The 16,198-nt window shown below is 43.1% G+C and overlaps 1 protein-coding gene across 1 annotated transcript in view; it reads right to left on the bottom strand.

The window, feature by feature from the left end:
* mdga2a (MAM domain containing glycosylphosphatidylinositol anchor 2a) overlaps positions 1–16,198 on the bottom strand; it is a 93,529-nt gene that overhangs the window by 7,166 nt on the left and 70,165 nt on the right. The window contains exons 11-15 of the mRNA XM_059352691.1: positions 15,690–15,867; positions 11,651–11,671; positions 11,388–11,543; positions 1,062–1,226; positions 181–311 (exon numbers count right to left, since the gene is read on the bottom strand). Coding sequence (XP_059208674.1) covers positions 181–311; positions 1,062–1,226; positions 11,388–11,543; positions 11,651–11,671; positions 15,690–15,867 — 651 coding nt within the window. The remainder of the gene's footprint in view (positions 1–180; positions 312–1,061; positions 1,227–11,387; positions 11,544–11,650; positions 11,672–15,689; positions 15,868–16,198) is intronic.

The following is a 16,198-nucleotide window of genomic DNA, read 5'->3' as shown; positions in this document are numbered from 1 at the left end:
CGGGGCCTGTAGGTGGGTGGGACCTGTAGTTGGGTGGGACCTGTAGTTGGGTGGGACCTGTAGTTGGGTGGGCGGGCCTGTTGTTGGGTGGAGGCTCTAGTTGGATGGGTGGGGCCTGTAGTTGGGTGGGACCTGTAGTTGGATGCGTGGGACCTGTAGTTGGGTGGCCAGGGCCTTTACCTGGAAGGCGGAGGTTGGATGGATGTTGACCTTGGCCTGCCTCCAGCGGTCCCCTTGGTTCCCAGTCAGACTCCAGACCGACGTGTCTGTCACCGTCTGAGCTTTCTGTCGCAGAAAGACGTTCAGAGCTCCTGCAAACAGAACAACACGCTCAATGTTTAATCTTCTTCTTCCTGCCAGGACTCTGCCTTTAAACATGAAACAAGTCTGGTTTTATCAAACTTCGTAATATTTTACTCAACTTTCATGATTTTGTTGTTCAGTCAAATAATTAAAATTTGATAAACTTCTACTTACAAATACATCTGTTGAAAAGTTTTCTAATTGTATTATTTTTCTATGATATAGTTTGTTTAAATTACCCACAATTACAGTTAATGCCCATGGAGAGTTTGTGGAACTGTAGCGGCCCTTTGACCTGATCCTGGTGGCGCTGCAGTAACTGTCTGAAGGTTTCAGTGGACACTCGACAGATTTATTCTGCAGCAGCTGAAACACTAAAACGTTTCATGCAGCACATTTAATTTACATAAATACATGAATATAAGAGGAATAAATGACATGTCTCAGTAGCTTTAATGTGTTGTAAACATCACGACAGCTCCACATGTGGGATTTTACTGCTTTTAGCTTTACATATTTTGTTTGATGAAAAAGTATTTTTCTTGTTTTTTTTTCACTCTATAGTTTTACTGTAATATTGTTTGGATCGGGCTGCTGCAGAAGTGCAAGAAAAAAAGTACAAAATGCAACAAAAGGTGCAGTAAAAAAATGGTGTATGTAAACTGTTTCTGCAAGTTCTCACTGAATAAATAGATAAATTAATGCATTTAATGTTAGAGAGTCAGGAGATGATCTGTCCCAGCCGGCTGCAGACTCACCGATGTGTTTACCGTACATGTGGTAGAAGAAGGCGAAGCAGTACGTGGGGCTGGAGGAGGAGGAGGAGGAGGAGGGCTTGGCGTTCATGTTGAAGGGAGGCGTCAGCAGCCGGGCTTTGTCTCCCTCCAGCCTCGGCCTTGATGTCTCAATGTACATGTAGAAACCTAAGACAGCCAGGGTCAGAGGTCATTTCATTTAACCACCACAAACATCAGATAAAACATGATGTCATCATTTCTACTGATTATTCTATCAGAGAGGAAGAGAGGGAGAGAGAGAGAGAATTTCTACAGTGTTTTTATGTGACATGAATAAATGTATTTAATGTATTTAATATCAAAAACACTGATGCGCCGACAAAAAATGTAAAATAAATAATATAATCACAAAAAAGGCAGAAACGGAACCAGTTGACATATTTTCCATTTAATCTGCGGCTGCGAGCTGGGCAGGACTTGAACCTGTGACCCTGCGCTGCTCGGCACAGATTAACCCACAAGGTCCCGCAGCACAAACAATCCTCACAAATTAAATTGTAGACGAGTGCAGAGGAACACTGGCCACGCACCCCTGAGTTATTCTAACCTTTGTGTGTTGGAGGATTAAACTCTGTTGTTCAGTTAATCCTGATCACAGCTGCTGCATTACTCTGTTTATTAACACACTGATTATCTTCAACAATTCTCATTAACAACTGAGTCACAAAACATTTATTTACTATTTAAACGAGTTAATAAAACAGGTTCCAGCTTCATTATTCATCCTGAACCTGCTGAGAGCCACAGAAGCATCTGGGTCTGTTTCAGAGCGTCATGTGGTTTTTAGGGGGAGATAGAAGGAGACGCCACAAAGAAGTGGTGCATCAATTATACGAATGCGAATACGAAAACCTTATTATCCACTGGAATTCCTCTTTGGTTTCACCATAGACATGTCTCAAAACAACAGAATAAATAGTAAAACAATAAAGAAAAAACATTTCAAGGATAGAAAAATATAAAATAACCTACAGCAATAACTGTACACACATCACCCATTCAAGTCCAACATTTCATAAAAGCACACCATAGTACAAATCAAGTTTACAAATGTAGGTCTAAGACCTTACATTGCCTTATTCAGAGAACCTGCTGTGCAGGGAAACCCTCAGCAAAGGAAACAACAGGAGTAAACAGGGTAAATAGCTACCGCATTCTGGTCTTATTTATAGCGTTGACAGCTTCTGGGACAAAGGACTGTTTGTAGACGTCTTCCTTGCCATCGGTAGCCTAGAACGCTTCCCCGAAGGTAAAAGCTCAAATTCGCTGTACATGGGATGGGAGGAGTCATTAATTATCTTCTCAGCTTTACTTCTAATTAATTCATCATAAAGACAGCTCAAATGTTTCTGTGGCTTCCCTAAAATCTTAGAGGCCATGTTCACTATTTTCTGCAGTTTGTTTCTCCCTTTAATATTTAGGTTTCCGTACCACATGATCATATTAAATGATAAAATACTTTTCACCATGCTCTTATACACTGTTTCTAAAATACTAAAATACTTTGACTCACTCCAAAACTGTTAAACTTGCGTAGCAAGTGGAGGCGTTGTTAATATTTTTTAAAAACATGATCCGTATTGATTTGAAAGGTAAGACAACTGTCGATGTATGTGGCGAAATATATAAAATCATAGACCATTTCAACCATTTGTCCATTTATGTTTACTGGCCTCATAATATTTTTGTTATTCTGTAGGATTAGCTCCTTGGTCTTAAGAACATTTATTTCCAAGGAGCTGGCTGAACACCATTTTTGAAAGCTCAGTACATGATTGAAATACAGGTTCTCTGTTTCGATATCACCCTCCTGCAGTAGAGCAACCAACGCCATATCATCTGCATATTTAAATAAACGAAAACATGCTTGATCAATACTGAAATTGTTTGTGTAAACAGAAAAGAGAGGGGGTGAAAAAATTGTGCCCTGTGGTGCTCCTGTGTTCAGTACAATCTCATCAGAAACACTACCATTTACATGGACTCTTTGTGGGCGATCAGAGAGGAAATCTCTGATCCAATGGATAATACCACCGTTAAACCCGAGATCTGTTTAGTCGCTGCAACAGGATATGTATTTGCATAGTATGAAAAGCGGATGTAAAGTCAATAAAAATAACTCTGGCGTAGTGTATGGGGACTTGTAAATGCTTTGCTATGGTGTTGAACAAGGTTACAGTCGCATCATCTGTGCCCCTCTTACTTTTATATGCGAACTGTATGGTCCAGGTTGTTCGATATAGAGGAATCATATGTCGACTTAAAACTCTCTCCATGCACTTGCCTAAAATAGAGGTGAGTGCAATGGGCCTAAAATCTTTTCATTCTGAAGCACCTGGCTTTTAAGGAATTGGCACAATGTTAGATTTTTTCAAAATTTTAGGTACTGTACCCAAGTCAAGCAGGAGCTGAAATAGCTTAGTCAAAATTCATTTTAATTGCATAGTGCAACAGTACAAAAATTTGTCTTATCAAATGGGCTATAAATTACATTTAATTCAGTAGCCCAGGATGGAGAGAGGTGGGTCACAGGGGCATGTTTTTCCTTTGCCTCCCTCCCCATCATTTGATTTAAACCTTTCCATGCTCTTTTAGCACTACCAGAGTAGAAATGTTTCTCTACTTTGTCCTTGTACTCTGTTTTTGTTTTTTGTTTTTCAATTTAGCTCTTAGTTCACATCTCTTCTCTTTAACAAGTTCTTTGTTTCTGTTAGGTCAGACTTTATCAGGGCAGGCCTACAGATTGATTTGTAAGCATCGGGTAAATTGCCATAGCACTTATCCAGGGTTGATCAGCTGATCTGGATAGCGCGTTGTTGTAAACCTCCGCAATCTTAGTTGCTGCCCCATCAAAGTCTGGTCCAGATATATAGGTCAATATGATAGTGATCTGGCCGAATTCTCTGGGCAAATAGAAGGGTCGGAAAGGATACCACCAGAATTTCATAATCGTGGGTGCAGACTTTCTCCCGAACAGTGTACTGTGTGGCCCATCAGTTGTCAACAAAAAGACACATGCCACCGCCAACTGATTTCCGTTACAGTGTATTGTCTCTGTCCACCCTGATCAATGAATAACCGGGGATATTTGGGTTCATCATCCCCTCTTTTAGCCAGCTTTCTGTGAGGCAGATGAGGTTGCTTTGTCTAAAATCACTGTCATACTGGACTTTCGCCATCAGTTTGTTTGTTTTGTTACTCAGTGCGGACATTAGAAAGAGTTATTACCGGCAGGGGGTGTTTGCAGCCGCGTCTCCTTAGTCTTTGTTTAATTCCTCCTCTCGAACCTTCGAAGCAAAGAAAAATCTTTTCTTTGCTTTAGACCTTCCATGTGTCCGGATCCTTTTTAATTCAGGATATCTATCCAGTATGTCCAAGTTAAAAGTTCCTCCTGAATTTGCTGGGGGTTTGAGCAACAGCAGGCAAGTAAGTGAGGACGCCGTGATTTCCTCCAGAGAAACCTTGTCCTTCGGCAACCAGCCATCCAAGAAGGCACACAGCCAGCCACAAAATCATTCCAAGCATAATCTTCATTTTCCCACTCAAATAGCCATGTCCACTCGTTAAAAAACAAATGAAAACACAAATAAAATAGACATGCCAGAACAGATGAAATACAGGGCCAGTAGCAGCGCCGCGCCCCTCGACAATGTATCAAATTTATAATTGAACTTTTTCAGGCCTAAGCATTGTGTTAGAGGCTCGTTACGAACATCATGATCTCAGTGGATGATCCATTCTCAGCTGAGTTATGTCTCAGAAGTTGTTACAGCAGTCTTTGCTTTGATACTTAGTAGATTTGTGTATTTTGTGTGATTGCATGACAGCACTTGTGTTGCCTGCTTATTGTGATTATAGTGTCTCAGCCCTCCATCCTCTGAATGCTCCAGGTCTCTAGTTGGTGGTTGTAAAGTTTCATGAGGCTGTGATTATCCTAGAGGTCACAGCAGCTCATTTTATACACTGAGCTCAAGTTTCACTCACTAACATCATCACATGAAGAACATTGAATCACTGAATCCACAAGAGTCTCAGCTTTACACTCAGACCTGATTTATGCAGCTCACAGACTGTTTAGGGACCCCAGGATGCACAAAGATTCACACACAAGAGGACACAATAACACATTTACTGACTGTTATCAACATTAAGTACAGGTTGGTGAATCAGAATTGTAATAAGATCTAGAAAAAAGTAGGGATAGCTGCTCCATGTCTCACTCTACATCCTGTGTTCTCCTGCTGCTGTTTGTGGGAGTTTATTCCTCCTGCGGTGAAAATAAATTGTTCGGCTGTCAGAAAGTGTGAAATCATGTCAGAGGAAATGAGCAGCTTTTGTTTACAGGTTGTCTTCAAATCACAAAGAGAGAAAAAGAAGTTGCTGTGATGAGTTTATTTGTGTTTTCACTCCGTCTTTAAAAGTCAAAACAGACGCTGACAGTTTAAAGGAGATGTCAGAACACTTGATTTGTTCTTTTCTGATGGATTCTGAGCCTCACATCAGTCTGCATGTGGATCCATCCACCGCTGAAAATAGTCCCAACAAATCACCAATTCCTACTGCACTGTTTATTACTCAAAATTACTGAACGAACTCAGTTTCTACAGCAGGAAGCAGAGCTGAGTCTCTCTCTCTCTCTGAATGTCTCTCGACCTGAGGGCGGGGTTTGATGGCCAGGTGTTGACAGCGAATCACATTTCATTATTTATCCTCTCGTTGCTGGAGGATCTGCAGCAGGCAAGACGACAGGGTGTGACTCACACTCAGTTTACTGTTTAACACACTGCTGCAGCTTCGCCACGCCACGCCACTCCACTCCACGCAAATCCACTCCATGACATGCCATACCACGCCACTCCATGCCAATCCAATCCAGGCCATGGCACGACAATTCACTCCACGCCATGCCACTCCACGCAAATCCATGCGATCCACGCCACTCAATGCCAATCCAATCCACGCCAATCCACATCAATTCACTCCACGCCACTCCATGCCAGTCTATCCAGGCCACACCAATCCAGGCCATGCCAATCCACTCCAATCCAGGCCATGCCAATCCACTCCATGCCATGGCACGACAATTCACTCCACGCCATGCCACTCCACGCAAATCCATGCGATCCACGCCACTCAATGCCAATCCAATCCACGCCAATCCACATCAATTCACTCCACGCCACTCCATGCCAGTCTATCCAGGCCACACCAATCCAGGCCACGCCAATCCACAACAATCCACGCCAATCCACTCCACGCCAATCTATCCAGGCCATGCCAATCCACTCCACGCAAATCCACTCCATGACATGCCATACCACGCCACTCCATGCCAATCCAATCCAGGCCATGCCAATCCAGGCCAATCCACTCCAATCCACTCCACTCCACTCCACTCCATGCCAATCCACTCCACGCCACGCCACTCCACTCCACGCAAATCCACTCCAAACCACTCCACACCAATCCACTCCATGACACGCCATACCACGCCACTCCACGCCAATCCATACCATGCCACTCCACACCAACATATCCAGGCCATGCCAATCCACTCCAATCCACTCCATGCCAATCCACTCCATGCCATGGCACGACAATTCACTCCACGCCATGCCACTCCACGCAAATCCATGCGATCCACGCCACTCAATGCCAATCCAATCCACGCCAATCCACATCAATTCACTCCACGCCACTCCATGCCAGTCTATCCAGGCCACACCAATCCAGGCCACGCCAATCCACACCAATCCACGCCAATCCACTCCACGCCAATCCACTCCACGCCAATCTATCCAGGCCATGCCAATCCAGGCCACGCCAATCCACTCCACGCCATACCATGCCATGCCATGCCACCTCAATTCACTCCACACCACGCCACGCAAATCCACCCCACGCAACGCCACACAGCCCATAAACGCAGCTGGAGGTCGAGCTTCACAGAGGTTCTCTTTCAGGTGTAAAACAGGAAGCAGAAGTTTTCTTTCAGAATAAAACAAGAAGCATAGGTTTCCTTTCAGAGTAAAACAGGAAGCGGAGGTTTCCTTTCAGAGTAAAACAGGAAGCTGATGTTTCTTTTCAGAATAAAACAGGAAGCAGAGGTTTCCTTTCAGAGTAAAACAAGAAGCAGAGGTTTCCTTTCAGAGTAAAACAAGAAGCGGAGGTCTATTTTCAGAGTAAAACAAGAAGCGGAAGTTTCCTTTCAGAGTAAAACAAGAAGCAGAGGTTTCTTTTCAGAGTAAAACAGGAAGCGGAGGTTTCCTTTCAGAGTAAAACAGGAAGCGGAGGTTTCCTTTCAGAGTAAAACAGGAAGCTGATGTTTCTTTTCAGAATAAAACAGGAAGCAGAGGTTTCCTTTCAGAGTAAAACAAGAAGCAGAGGTTTCCTTTCAGAGTAAAACAAGAAGCGGAGGTCTATTTTCAGAGTAAAACAAGAAGCGGAAGTTTCCTTTCAGAGTAAAACAAGAAGCAGAGGTTTCTTTTCAGAGTAAAATAGGAAGCGGAGGTTTCCTTTCAGAGTAAAACAGGAACCAGAGGTTTCTTTTCAGGATAAAACAAGAAGCTGAGGTTCTTTCAGAGTAAAACAGTAAGTGGAGGTTTCCTTTCAGAGTAAAACAGCTTTATCTCTGTTGTGTTGTTATCCATTCTACTGATATCTGCTGTCTTGTCTTTATATCTTTATTGTTGATATATAAAGTCTAAAAACATTCCGTGAGTGTTTCATCAGCTCGCTGTCAGAGACGTCTCATCACTCCAATGCTCGCTGATAAATCGCCTCATTTTCCAACAGACAGACGTTATCAGGACTCAGCAGCATGTCTCAGACACAAACCCGCTGTCAGGACCCATCTCAGCGGGGACCTGTCAGACTGTCCGGCCGGTCCAGCCATGGGGAGATAACTCCAGCATCTGTCCTGCAGCAGAGAGACTGACAGTTCGGAGAGGAGAGTTTTGTTTGTTAATTTACTTTTAAACCCAGTCAGCCATCACGTCCTCGTATTAACACGACGCCTCAGTCTGACGGACAGAAAGAGATGAACCACCACAGACACACAAACACACTGAGGGGATAAAAAGCCTTCAGTTATTTACTTTAAATAATAAACTAATAAACTTCACCTCAGTGAGGGTTTCACATCCAATAATTATTATTATAAACAATAGATGTGCATCCTAAATTTCAAAATCATACTTATTAATATCTTCCACTCCTCTCCTGTCTTTTGTCTGTCTTTTTTCTGTCTTTCAGGAGGTGTTTATGGGGACACATGCGTGCAGATGGCACGAGGGACACGAGATTCATAGCGATCCCGATCCGTCCCCCCAACCATCAGTGACAAACATCGCCAGAAAAACAGAGGATTAATGTTCCGTTACTTAGACTATTTACATTGCAGCCCACATAGAGAGTCCGCCGGCTAATGGTGCGTTCCTTTCTGCGCGAATGTCAGAATATTTGATGTTGTTCCCAGCTCCAAGTTCCGACTTTCAAATTCAAGTTCCAACGTTAAGGTAAGAACATGTTAGACCCGCCTTCAAAATAAAAGAAAACACATGTAGCTTTCAAAATAGGAGCACACTGATGTGTTAGCAGAGTCCACCATAGAATTTAAAAGAAGACTGTAAAAATATGATGCCTTAAATAAAACAGAAGAACCCTTATTGTCCTTTACAATAATTCATTAAAAATATGCAATGATTAAGATGGAATATTGGCATTAAGAATGTGCGAGGCCACCAAATTTAGGCTTTTAGGGCAAAAATTTCTCCGGAGGATCATGCCCCCGACCCCCCTATTAACTTACCCATCAAAGTCTCAGAAAGTCTTGTGGGAAACACTGGTTATAAATGCTTGTATGTTCAGGGTAATGAACGGAGGAGAGATGTTTTTGGGTCCTTCATTGAGTCAGTTTCAAGTCATTAAACTGACTGCACTGGGAATTTCATGTACAAACTTCTTTTTATTTATGTAAACTAGCGCAGTGCCCGTAGGAAGTATGTACTTGTACATTACATGCCACACTACAACATCTGCAACTCCATAAAAAACGTACTTTTCAAAAGGTACCACACCATCCAGCACATAGACATTGAACATTGATATTCGCTGGAAACTATTTAAATATTATTGGAAAATCGAACCTTGTAGCGCACCTTAAAACTCCGAAAGATAGGTAGGCTAAATAGACTTACAGATGAGATGAGTCAGGGTGGAAATCCAGAGTCAATTGTGTTACTGACCAGGTGTAGGCCTATCACACAAAGGGGCGGAGCTCCTCTAAAAGGCGTCTGATCAGAAACAGTGCAAATATAATGATATTTGAAACATTAATTCAAAATTCTTCAAAATCGAGGATGCACAGCTTCTTGCCATGTGCAAGCCACATACGAAATCTGAGGTCAGCCTGACTAACGGTCAGCGAGATATGCCTTATACAGACATCGACACACACAGACGCTCCTTGCTTTATAGATAGATATGTTGGTTGTTGTTTACACAACAGTTAATTTAACATGTTTTGGTTCAGGCATGGAGTGCAAAAATAACTCATTGAGTTGAAATAATTTGCTGACATTTAGTAGATTTGTGTATTTTGTGTGATTGTTTGTCAGCACTTGTGTTGTGTTGCTGCTTATAGTGAATCTAGTGTGTCAGCCCTCCATCCTCTGAATGCTCCAGGTCTCTAGTTGGTGGTTGTAAAGTTTCATGAGGCTGTGATTATCCTAGAGGTCACAGCAGCTCATTTTATACACTGAGCTCAAGTTTCACTCACTAACATCATCACATGAAGAACATTGGGCTCATTGAATCCACAAGAGTCTCAGCTTTACACTCAGACCTGATTTATGCAGCTCACAGACTGTTGAGGGACCCCAGGATGCACAAAGATTCACATAAAGTGGGCGTGTCAGTAAAGAGACTTGTGGGTTATCAGTATGATATTTATCAGAAGTTTGGTGCGTTTTTTTTACTTCCCAACAAGATATCAGGACACATTTGGTTCATCAGCAGTAGAAAAGCTCCTGTCAGTGAACTCATCACTAACAGGACGCTGTGCTTTCCAACAGGAACTGACAAACACTGAATGCATCAGTAAATATCTCCCAGCAGACACATCTCCAGCTCAAAAACAAGTCCTCACCTCATCTGTTGCACATTTACAAGTATAATTATCATCACTAAGATGTAAGTTTCAGCTGAAATAATTATGAAACGATTCAAAGCTTCAGAACAAAGAAACAGGTTTGTGAACACGAGGCCGGCAGCTGAATCTTTGCAGGAGATAACAAAACATGTCCGTCAAACTGTTCTCATTTAGTCAGCTGAGCTCTTGCGGCTGCTTCACGTCCCCGAACTTCACGAGGAAACAGACGCCGCTCGATTCTCGTCTCATGGGTTTATAACTGCCAACGCTTTAAGACTCTTAAAGACAGATTCATGAGACCTGGTTCCACTGAAGCAGCCAGGAGGAAGTGATTTCATTATAATCTCTGCTGCAGTGAAAGCTCTGGAAAATACAGATTCTTCTTTATGAGTGAAAAAACTGAAAAAGGATCAATTAACTATAGAAGCAGCAGAGAGAAGAAAACAACTATTTAACTGAACTGTGAAAAAAGTCTTTTGAAAAATGTTAAAAAGTCAAAACACGTCAAATAATAGTAAACCACCGTGAGTTATTTTACAGATAATTGTGTGTCTGTGTGTGTGTGTGTGTGTGTGTGTGTGTGTCTGTGTGTGTGTGTGTGTGTGTGTGTGTGTGTGTGTGTGTGTGTCTGTGTGTGTGTGTGTGTGTGTCTGTGTGTCTGTGTCTGTGTGTCTGTGTGTCTGTGTGTGTGTGTGTGTGTGTGTGTCTGTGTGTGTGTGTGTGTGTGTCTGTGTGTCTGTGTGTGTGTGTGTGTGTCTGTGTGTGTCTGTGTGTGTGTGTGTGTGTGTGTATGTGTGTGTGTGTGTGTGTGTGTCTGTGTCTGTGTGTGTGTGTGTGTGTGTGTGTGTGTGTGTGTCTGTGTCTGTGTGTGTCTGTCTGTGTGTGTGTGTGTGTGTGTGTGTGTCTGTGTGTGTCTGTGTGTGTGTCTGTCTGTGTGTGTGTGTGTGTGTGTGTGTCTGTGTGTCTGTGTGTGTGTGTGTGTGTCTGTGTCTGTGTGTGTGTGTGTGTGTGTGTGTGTCTGTGTGTGTGTGTGTGTGTCTGTGTGTGTGTGTGTGTGTGTGTGTGTGTGTGTGTGTGTGTGTGTGTCTGTGTGTGTGTCTGTGTGTGTGTCTGTGTGTGTGTGTGTGTGTGTGTACCCTGCTTGGAGCCCGTGTGGTCTGAGCTCGGTCCTGTGTTCGGTGTGTACTTGGTGTCTCGTGTGGCGGCGCTGTGACGCGTCCAGTCGAACTCGTCCGTTTTGTCCTGAGAGAACAAACACACTGCCTCGTCCTCGAAGCCACACTGGAACTCCCCTAACACACAACAATCAATAACACAACAATCAATAACACAACAATCAATAACACATAAACTCATAATAATCTAATGTAAATAGTGTGTTTGTGGGTCAGATACTCACTGAGATGAGGGTTAACAGGAGCTGTGGAGGGACAGAAGGCAAAAACTCGGTTAGTGAAAACTTTAAAGGTTCCTTCAGTGTAAAACAGGAAGCTGAGGTTTCCTTTCAGAGTTAAACAGGAAGCAGAGGTTTTCTTTTCAGTGTAAAACAGGAAGCAGAAGTTTCCTTTCAGAGTAAAACAGGAAGCAGAGAAATTAAACCAGCAACAGGTCTAACACAGTCAGCTGTTTTTAATCAGATTTTCAGAGCGAAAGGTAATTACACACACACACACACACACACACACACACACTGGGTGCTGCTGTTGCGTCATTTGACAACAAGCTTGTGCTTTGTTATCAACCAGCACTAATTGATGATCTGTGTGTGTGTGTGTGTGTGTGTGTGTGTGTGTGTGTGTGTGTGTGTGTGTGTGTGAGGACCAGTGTTTTCACGGGTCACAGGCTTTAATCAGTCCTGATCCAGGACCAGAGACACTCAGTCTCTGGTCCTGATCCAGGACCAGAGACTGGTCTAGAGGAGACTGAGTGTCTCTGGATCTGCAGAGTTCAAACAGACACAATATTCAGTTTGTGCTGCTTAGAAACACCTGGACACAGTCACATGAACACAAACTTCTGCTTCCTGTTTACTTCAAAATAAGACCCAAGTTAGCACAATAAACCCCCAGGCTGCGCTTTAACACCACAGAATCTGAGGAGGAGAGTCTTGAATCTGACAGTCCCTGAACGCACCATCAGAGTTGACCAGACATTAACCTCATGTTTGATTCACTGTCTCAGAATAAAAACGAGTTCACAGCCTCCGAATATGTTAATGTACTGACCAAATGACCTTTAACAGCTGTGTTTGGAGACAACAGCCCGCAGCACTGACACACACACACACACACACACAATGCCGGTTAAAACTGCCTGGAAGGAAATCAATTTAAAAACTGATTTGAGTTTGGAAAATGGAACTTAAATGTGTGTGTATCAGAATGTGTGTGTGTGTGTGTGTGTGTGTGTGTGTGTGTGTGTGTGTGTGTGTGTGTGTGTGTGTGTGTGTGTGGCCTGCGGGCTTGGCCTCTCTCTGGAGCAGAGGAGGTGTGGTGTGTGATGTCACAGCGTGTTAGCAGTGCTAGTTTTGAGTTAGCACTACAGATCTGGGACAGTGTGGAGACACACACACACACACACACACACACACACAGTTATCACACTGCACCAGGAGCCAGAACAAATAAATATCAGATTCATATAAACATATAAACAGTAAATTTAAAGGAGAAGAATTAAAGACAGTTGCAAGCAAACGTCATCCACATATATGAAACTGTGCTCAGCCTGATTTATGTTGCAGTGAAACTAAAGGACAGTGGCTGCGTCTCATTGTGAAGGACGGATCCTCAAACGTCTGAATCTGAAGGATTCTACGTCCTCGCCAGCTGGAGGACTGTCCTGGTGTCCAGGATCCTCCAGAGGACAGAGTCCTTCTGTTGATGTTTGTGTGTGTCCTGTGTGTCCCGAGTACCCATAATGCCTTGCGTACACTGGTCTACCGGGAGATTTAAAAAAGGCGAGCGAAGAAACAGCGACACCGGCAGTGCAATATGAATTTAAATATAGAGGTATTTTCAGTTCACACTGAATATTTGTTATCACATAACTTACAAAAAACTGTTCAAAGTCAAGCAAAAACATATGCACAAACAAATGGCAGAATATTTAGGTAAAAGATAATAAAAATCTTGATACGTTACCAGTTCAGTTAACTGATGCCTGAGTCGCTAAAGTTATTAATGTTTATTCATATATACACGTCAGTCTAATGATGAACTATTTGTAAAGTATACGTAGCTATGCCACTCAGAGATTTATACATGTGTTTATTGTGTTAACAGACCGACAGTCTGCTATTATCAGTTATTGTTATTATTAATAACCAGTAGTGGGCTGACAGCCCTGTCAAAATCAAAAACATATTTTTTTCATAATTAAATTAAAATGTGTCTGAACGTGTCTGAATTCAATTAATTTTGTTTAGTGTGTTACAATTATATTTCCAGAAAGAATTGGTTATTTTTTGTGAACTTCAGATGGATTTTCCATATGTCATTAAACGCATCACAGCTCTGTGGACCAGCTCTAGTAGTATTGCTAGCCTTCCGTTGAAGCTGCCATTTCCTAAGTGTTTATAACCTTTACTGACGTGTGTCATCAGCCAATCAAAGTTTGATGCATAGTGCCCCATAGAGCAAAACGCCCCAGGGGCCAAGCAGTTAGGTCAGCGCTAGCCCCCGCTGATGTCAAACAAAGTTTTATCCTTTGGCAGGTTTTTCTGAGTGATGTCAATGAACTAAACTATGGCCGCTGCCTTCACACCACCTATCTCCTTCATGTGCCTTTTTCAAGGAGCTCGTTTGGAGAGAAGAAATAAATAATTTCAAGAGGACGACCTACACCCAAGCCCGGCAAAGGTTTTGAGCGGCACTTCACTGAGAGTAACTACGACCGCCTTGACTGGCTAACAGCTAGCACTGAGCAGAACAAGCTATTTTGCAGGCCGTGTTTGCTTTTTAATATCAGTCTGGGAGCATGGAACAGCACGGGTTTTAACAGCCCTAATAGCTTCACCAAGGCAGCTATAAAACATCAGGCACCGAGCGTCACCTTATAGCAGAGGTACATAAGAAGACCTTCGGTGAGTCCAGGGTGGACTTGCAACTGGAAGAGCAGCGGAGACGAGAGACTAGCCTGCACAACGAGAGGGTAAAAAAAATGGAACATTCTGAAGCGCCTTATTGATTGAGTCATCTTTTTGGGACAGCAAGAATTGTCTTTCAGGGGACCATCGAGGGAAAAGAGTCCCTGAATCGAGGTAATCACTTGGAATTACTGTCTCTGCTATCAATGCGATGCTGACTTGCGAAACCACCTTGCCACAGCCACCGTTTTTAGTTTGACCTGCGCAGACTCCGAGCTGAGCTCAAAGTTATGTACAGCATGACAAAACTTTCAGGGAAAGAGTCCAAGTGACCTACTGGCGTTTGTGAGGAGCACGGGGCTTGCAGCCAGCATGTCACAACTTTATGCGCTCACATGCTTGATCGTGACAATACCAGTGTCCACCGCAGTTGATCAATCTTTCTCAGCGCTGAATCGCATCAAAAATATTCACAGAATACAACCAGACAAACAAGACTCTCTGCAGGACGTCCAATTACACAACGACGCACACCTGCACACTGAAGGCTGTTCCACTCGTGGTTATTACAGTGAGAGGACGGACTCTGAAGGAAGGATCCTTCACTTGGGATACATCCAGAGAGCAACAATTAAAAAGAGCAAAAAAAAAGCTCTGCAGAGGGTCATGTGACCTGCAGAGGGTCATGTGACCTGCAGAGGGTCATGTGACCAGCTGTCTACCTCGCCACCAGCTGACGGCTTGTCTGAACTTCCATTGTTTGAGTCGTTGTGTTATACTGCGAGGCGTTCACTGTCTGTCAGATGGCTTCCTGTTCAGACGTCTCTTCGTCTTCTCCTGGTGTGTGTGTGTGTGTGTGTGTGTGTGTGTGTGTCACCTCCCATCTTCACGTCTCTTCTTGTGTTTTTTTTATTTTTTATTTGACATTTTTCTGCAGTTGGGATTTTTATTATTATTTTATATATTTTTTTGTTGTTGTTTCCCGTCAGGATTTGTGTGACAGCTCAATATTTCTTTTGTTCTCTTGTTTTTGTTTGATTATTTTTTCATATAGATAAAGAGAAGCGGCGCGGCAGCCGACAGCAACAACATGAAACAAACAAACTAATATTCAGGATCATAAAAGCTGATATTTAGGTCTGGATCTCTTTGGGAGGTTCACAGGTTGAAATTATTATTAACACAGTAAATATTTACTAGAGAGAACACGACTCTTATTCTATCAGAGACAGATCTCAATTATGTTTTTAATAATTGAGCATATTTCATTAAGATTCCTCCATGTTTTAACTTGCTCTCGAGGTGCCGAGCATCAGGTTTAACCCTTCGAGGATCATAAGACTGAACGTACCGCTGTAGGTGATGATGCGTTCAGTGGCGTCCCCTTCGCCGTAGCGGGTGATGGGGGTGAGGCGGACCAGGTATGACTCAGGTTTCACCAGTTCGGTCAGGTTGTAGGTCAGCAGCTCCCCCTTCTGGATGTTTCCCTCCATGGGGATCTCCTGCTCCCACCAGCGGGACTGACCCATCTGGAACACAGAAACACTCTCACTCCCTGGAGACTAACGGCATCGCTCCAAAGGGTCCGCGTCTATTTAATGAATTTAAAAAATAAAAATAAGCCAAAAAAGTTATTGAATAACGTAGTGATGTCAGAGCTCGTGTGCAGTGCATCCTGGGACAGGCAGAGCTCCACCAGCGGGAGGTTTCTCTGTCTGTTATTTACCAGCAGGACTACATTTACCATCAGGACTACATTTACCATCAGGACTACATTTACCATCAGAACTACATTTACCATCAGGACTACATTTACCATCAGGACTACATTTACCATCAGAACTACATTTACCATCAGAA

Source organism: Centropristis striata, chromosome 16 (assembly GCF_030273125.1).
Source record: "Centropristis striata isolate RG_2023a ecotype Rhode Island chromosome 16, C.striata_1.0, whole genome shotgun sequence".
NCBI lineage: Eukaryota > Metazoa > Chordata > Actinopteri > Perciformes > Serranidae > Centropristis > Centropristis striata.
Note: the sequence above shows the minus strand (reverse complement) of the source record. Positions and strands in the feature narration are given on the sequence as shown.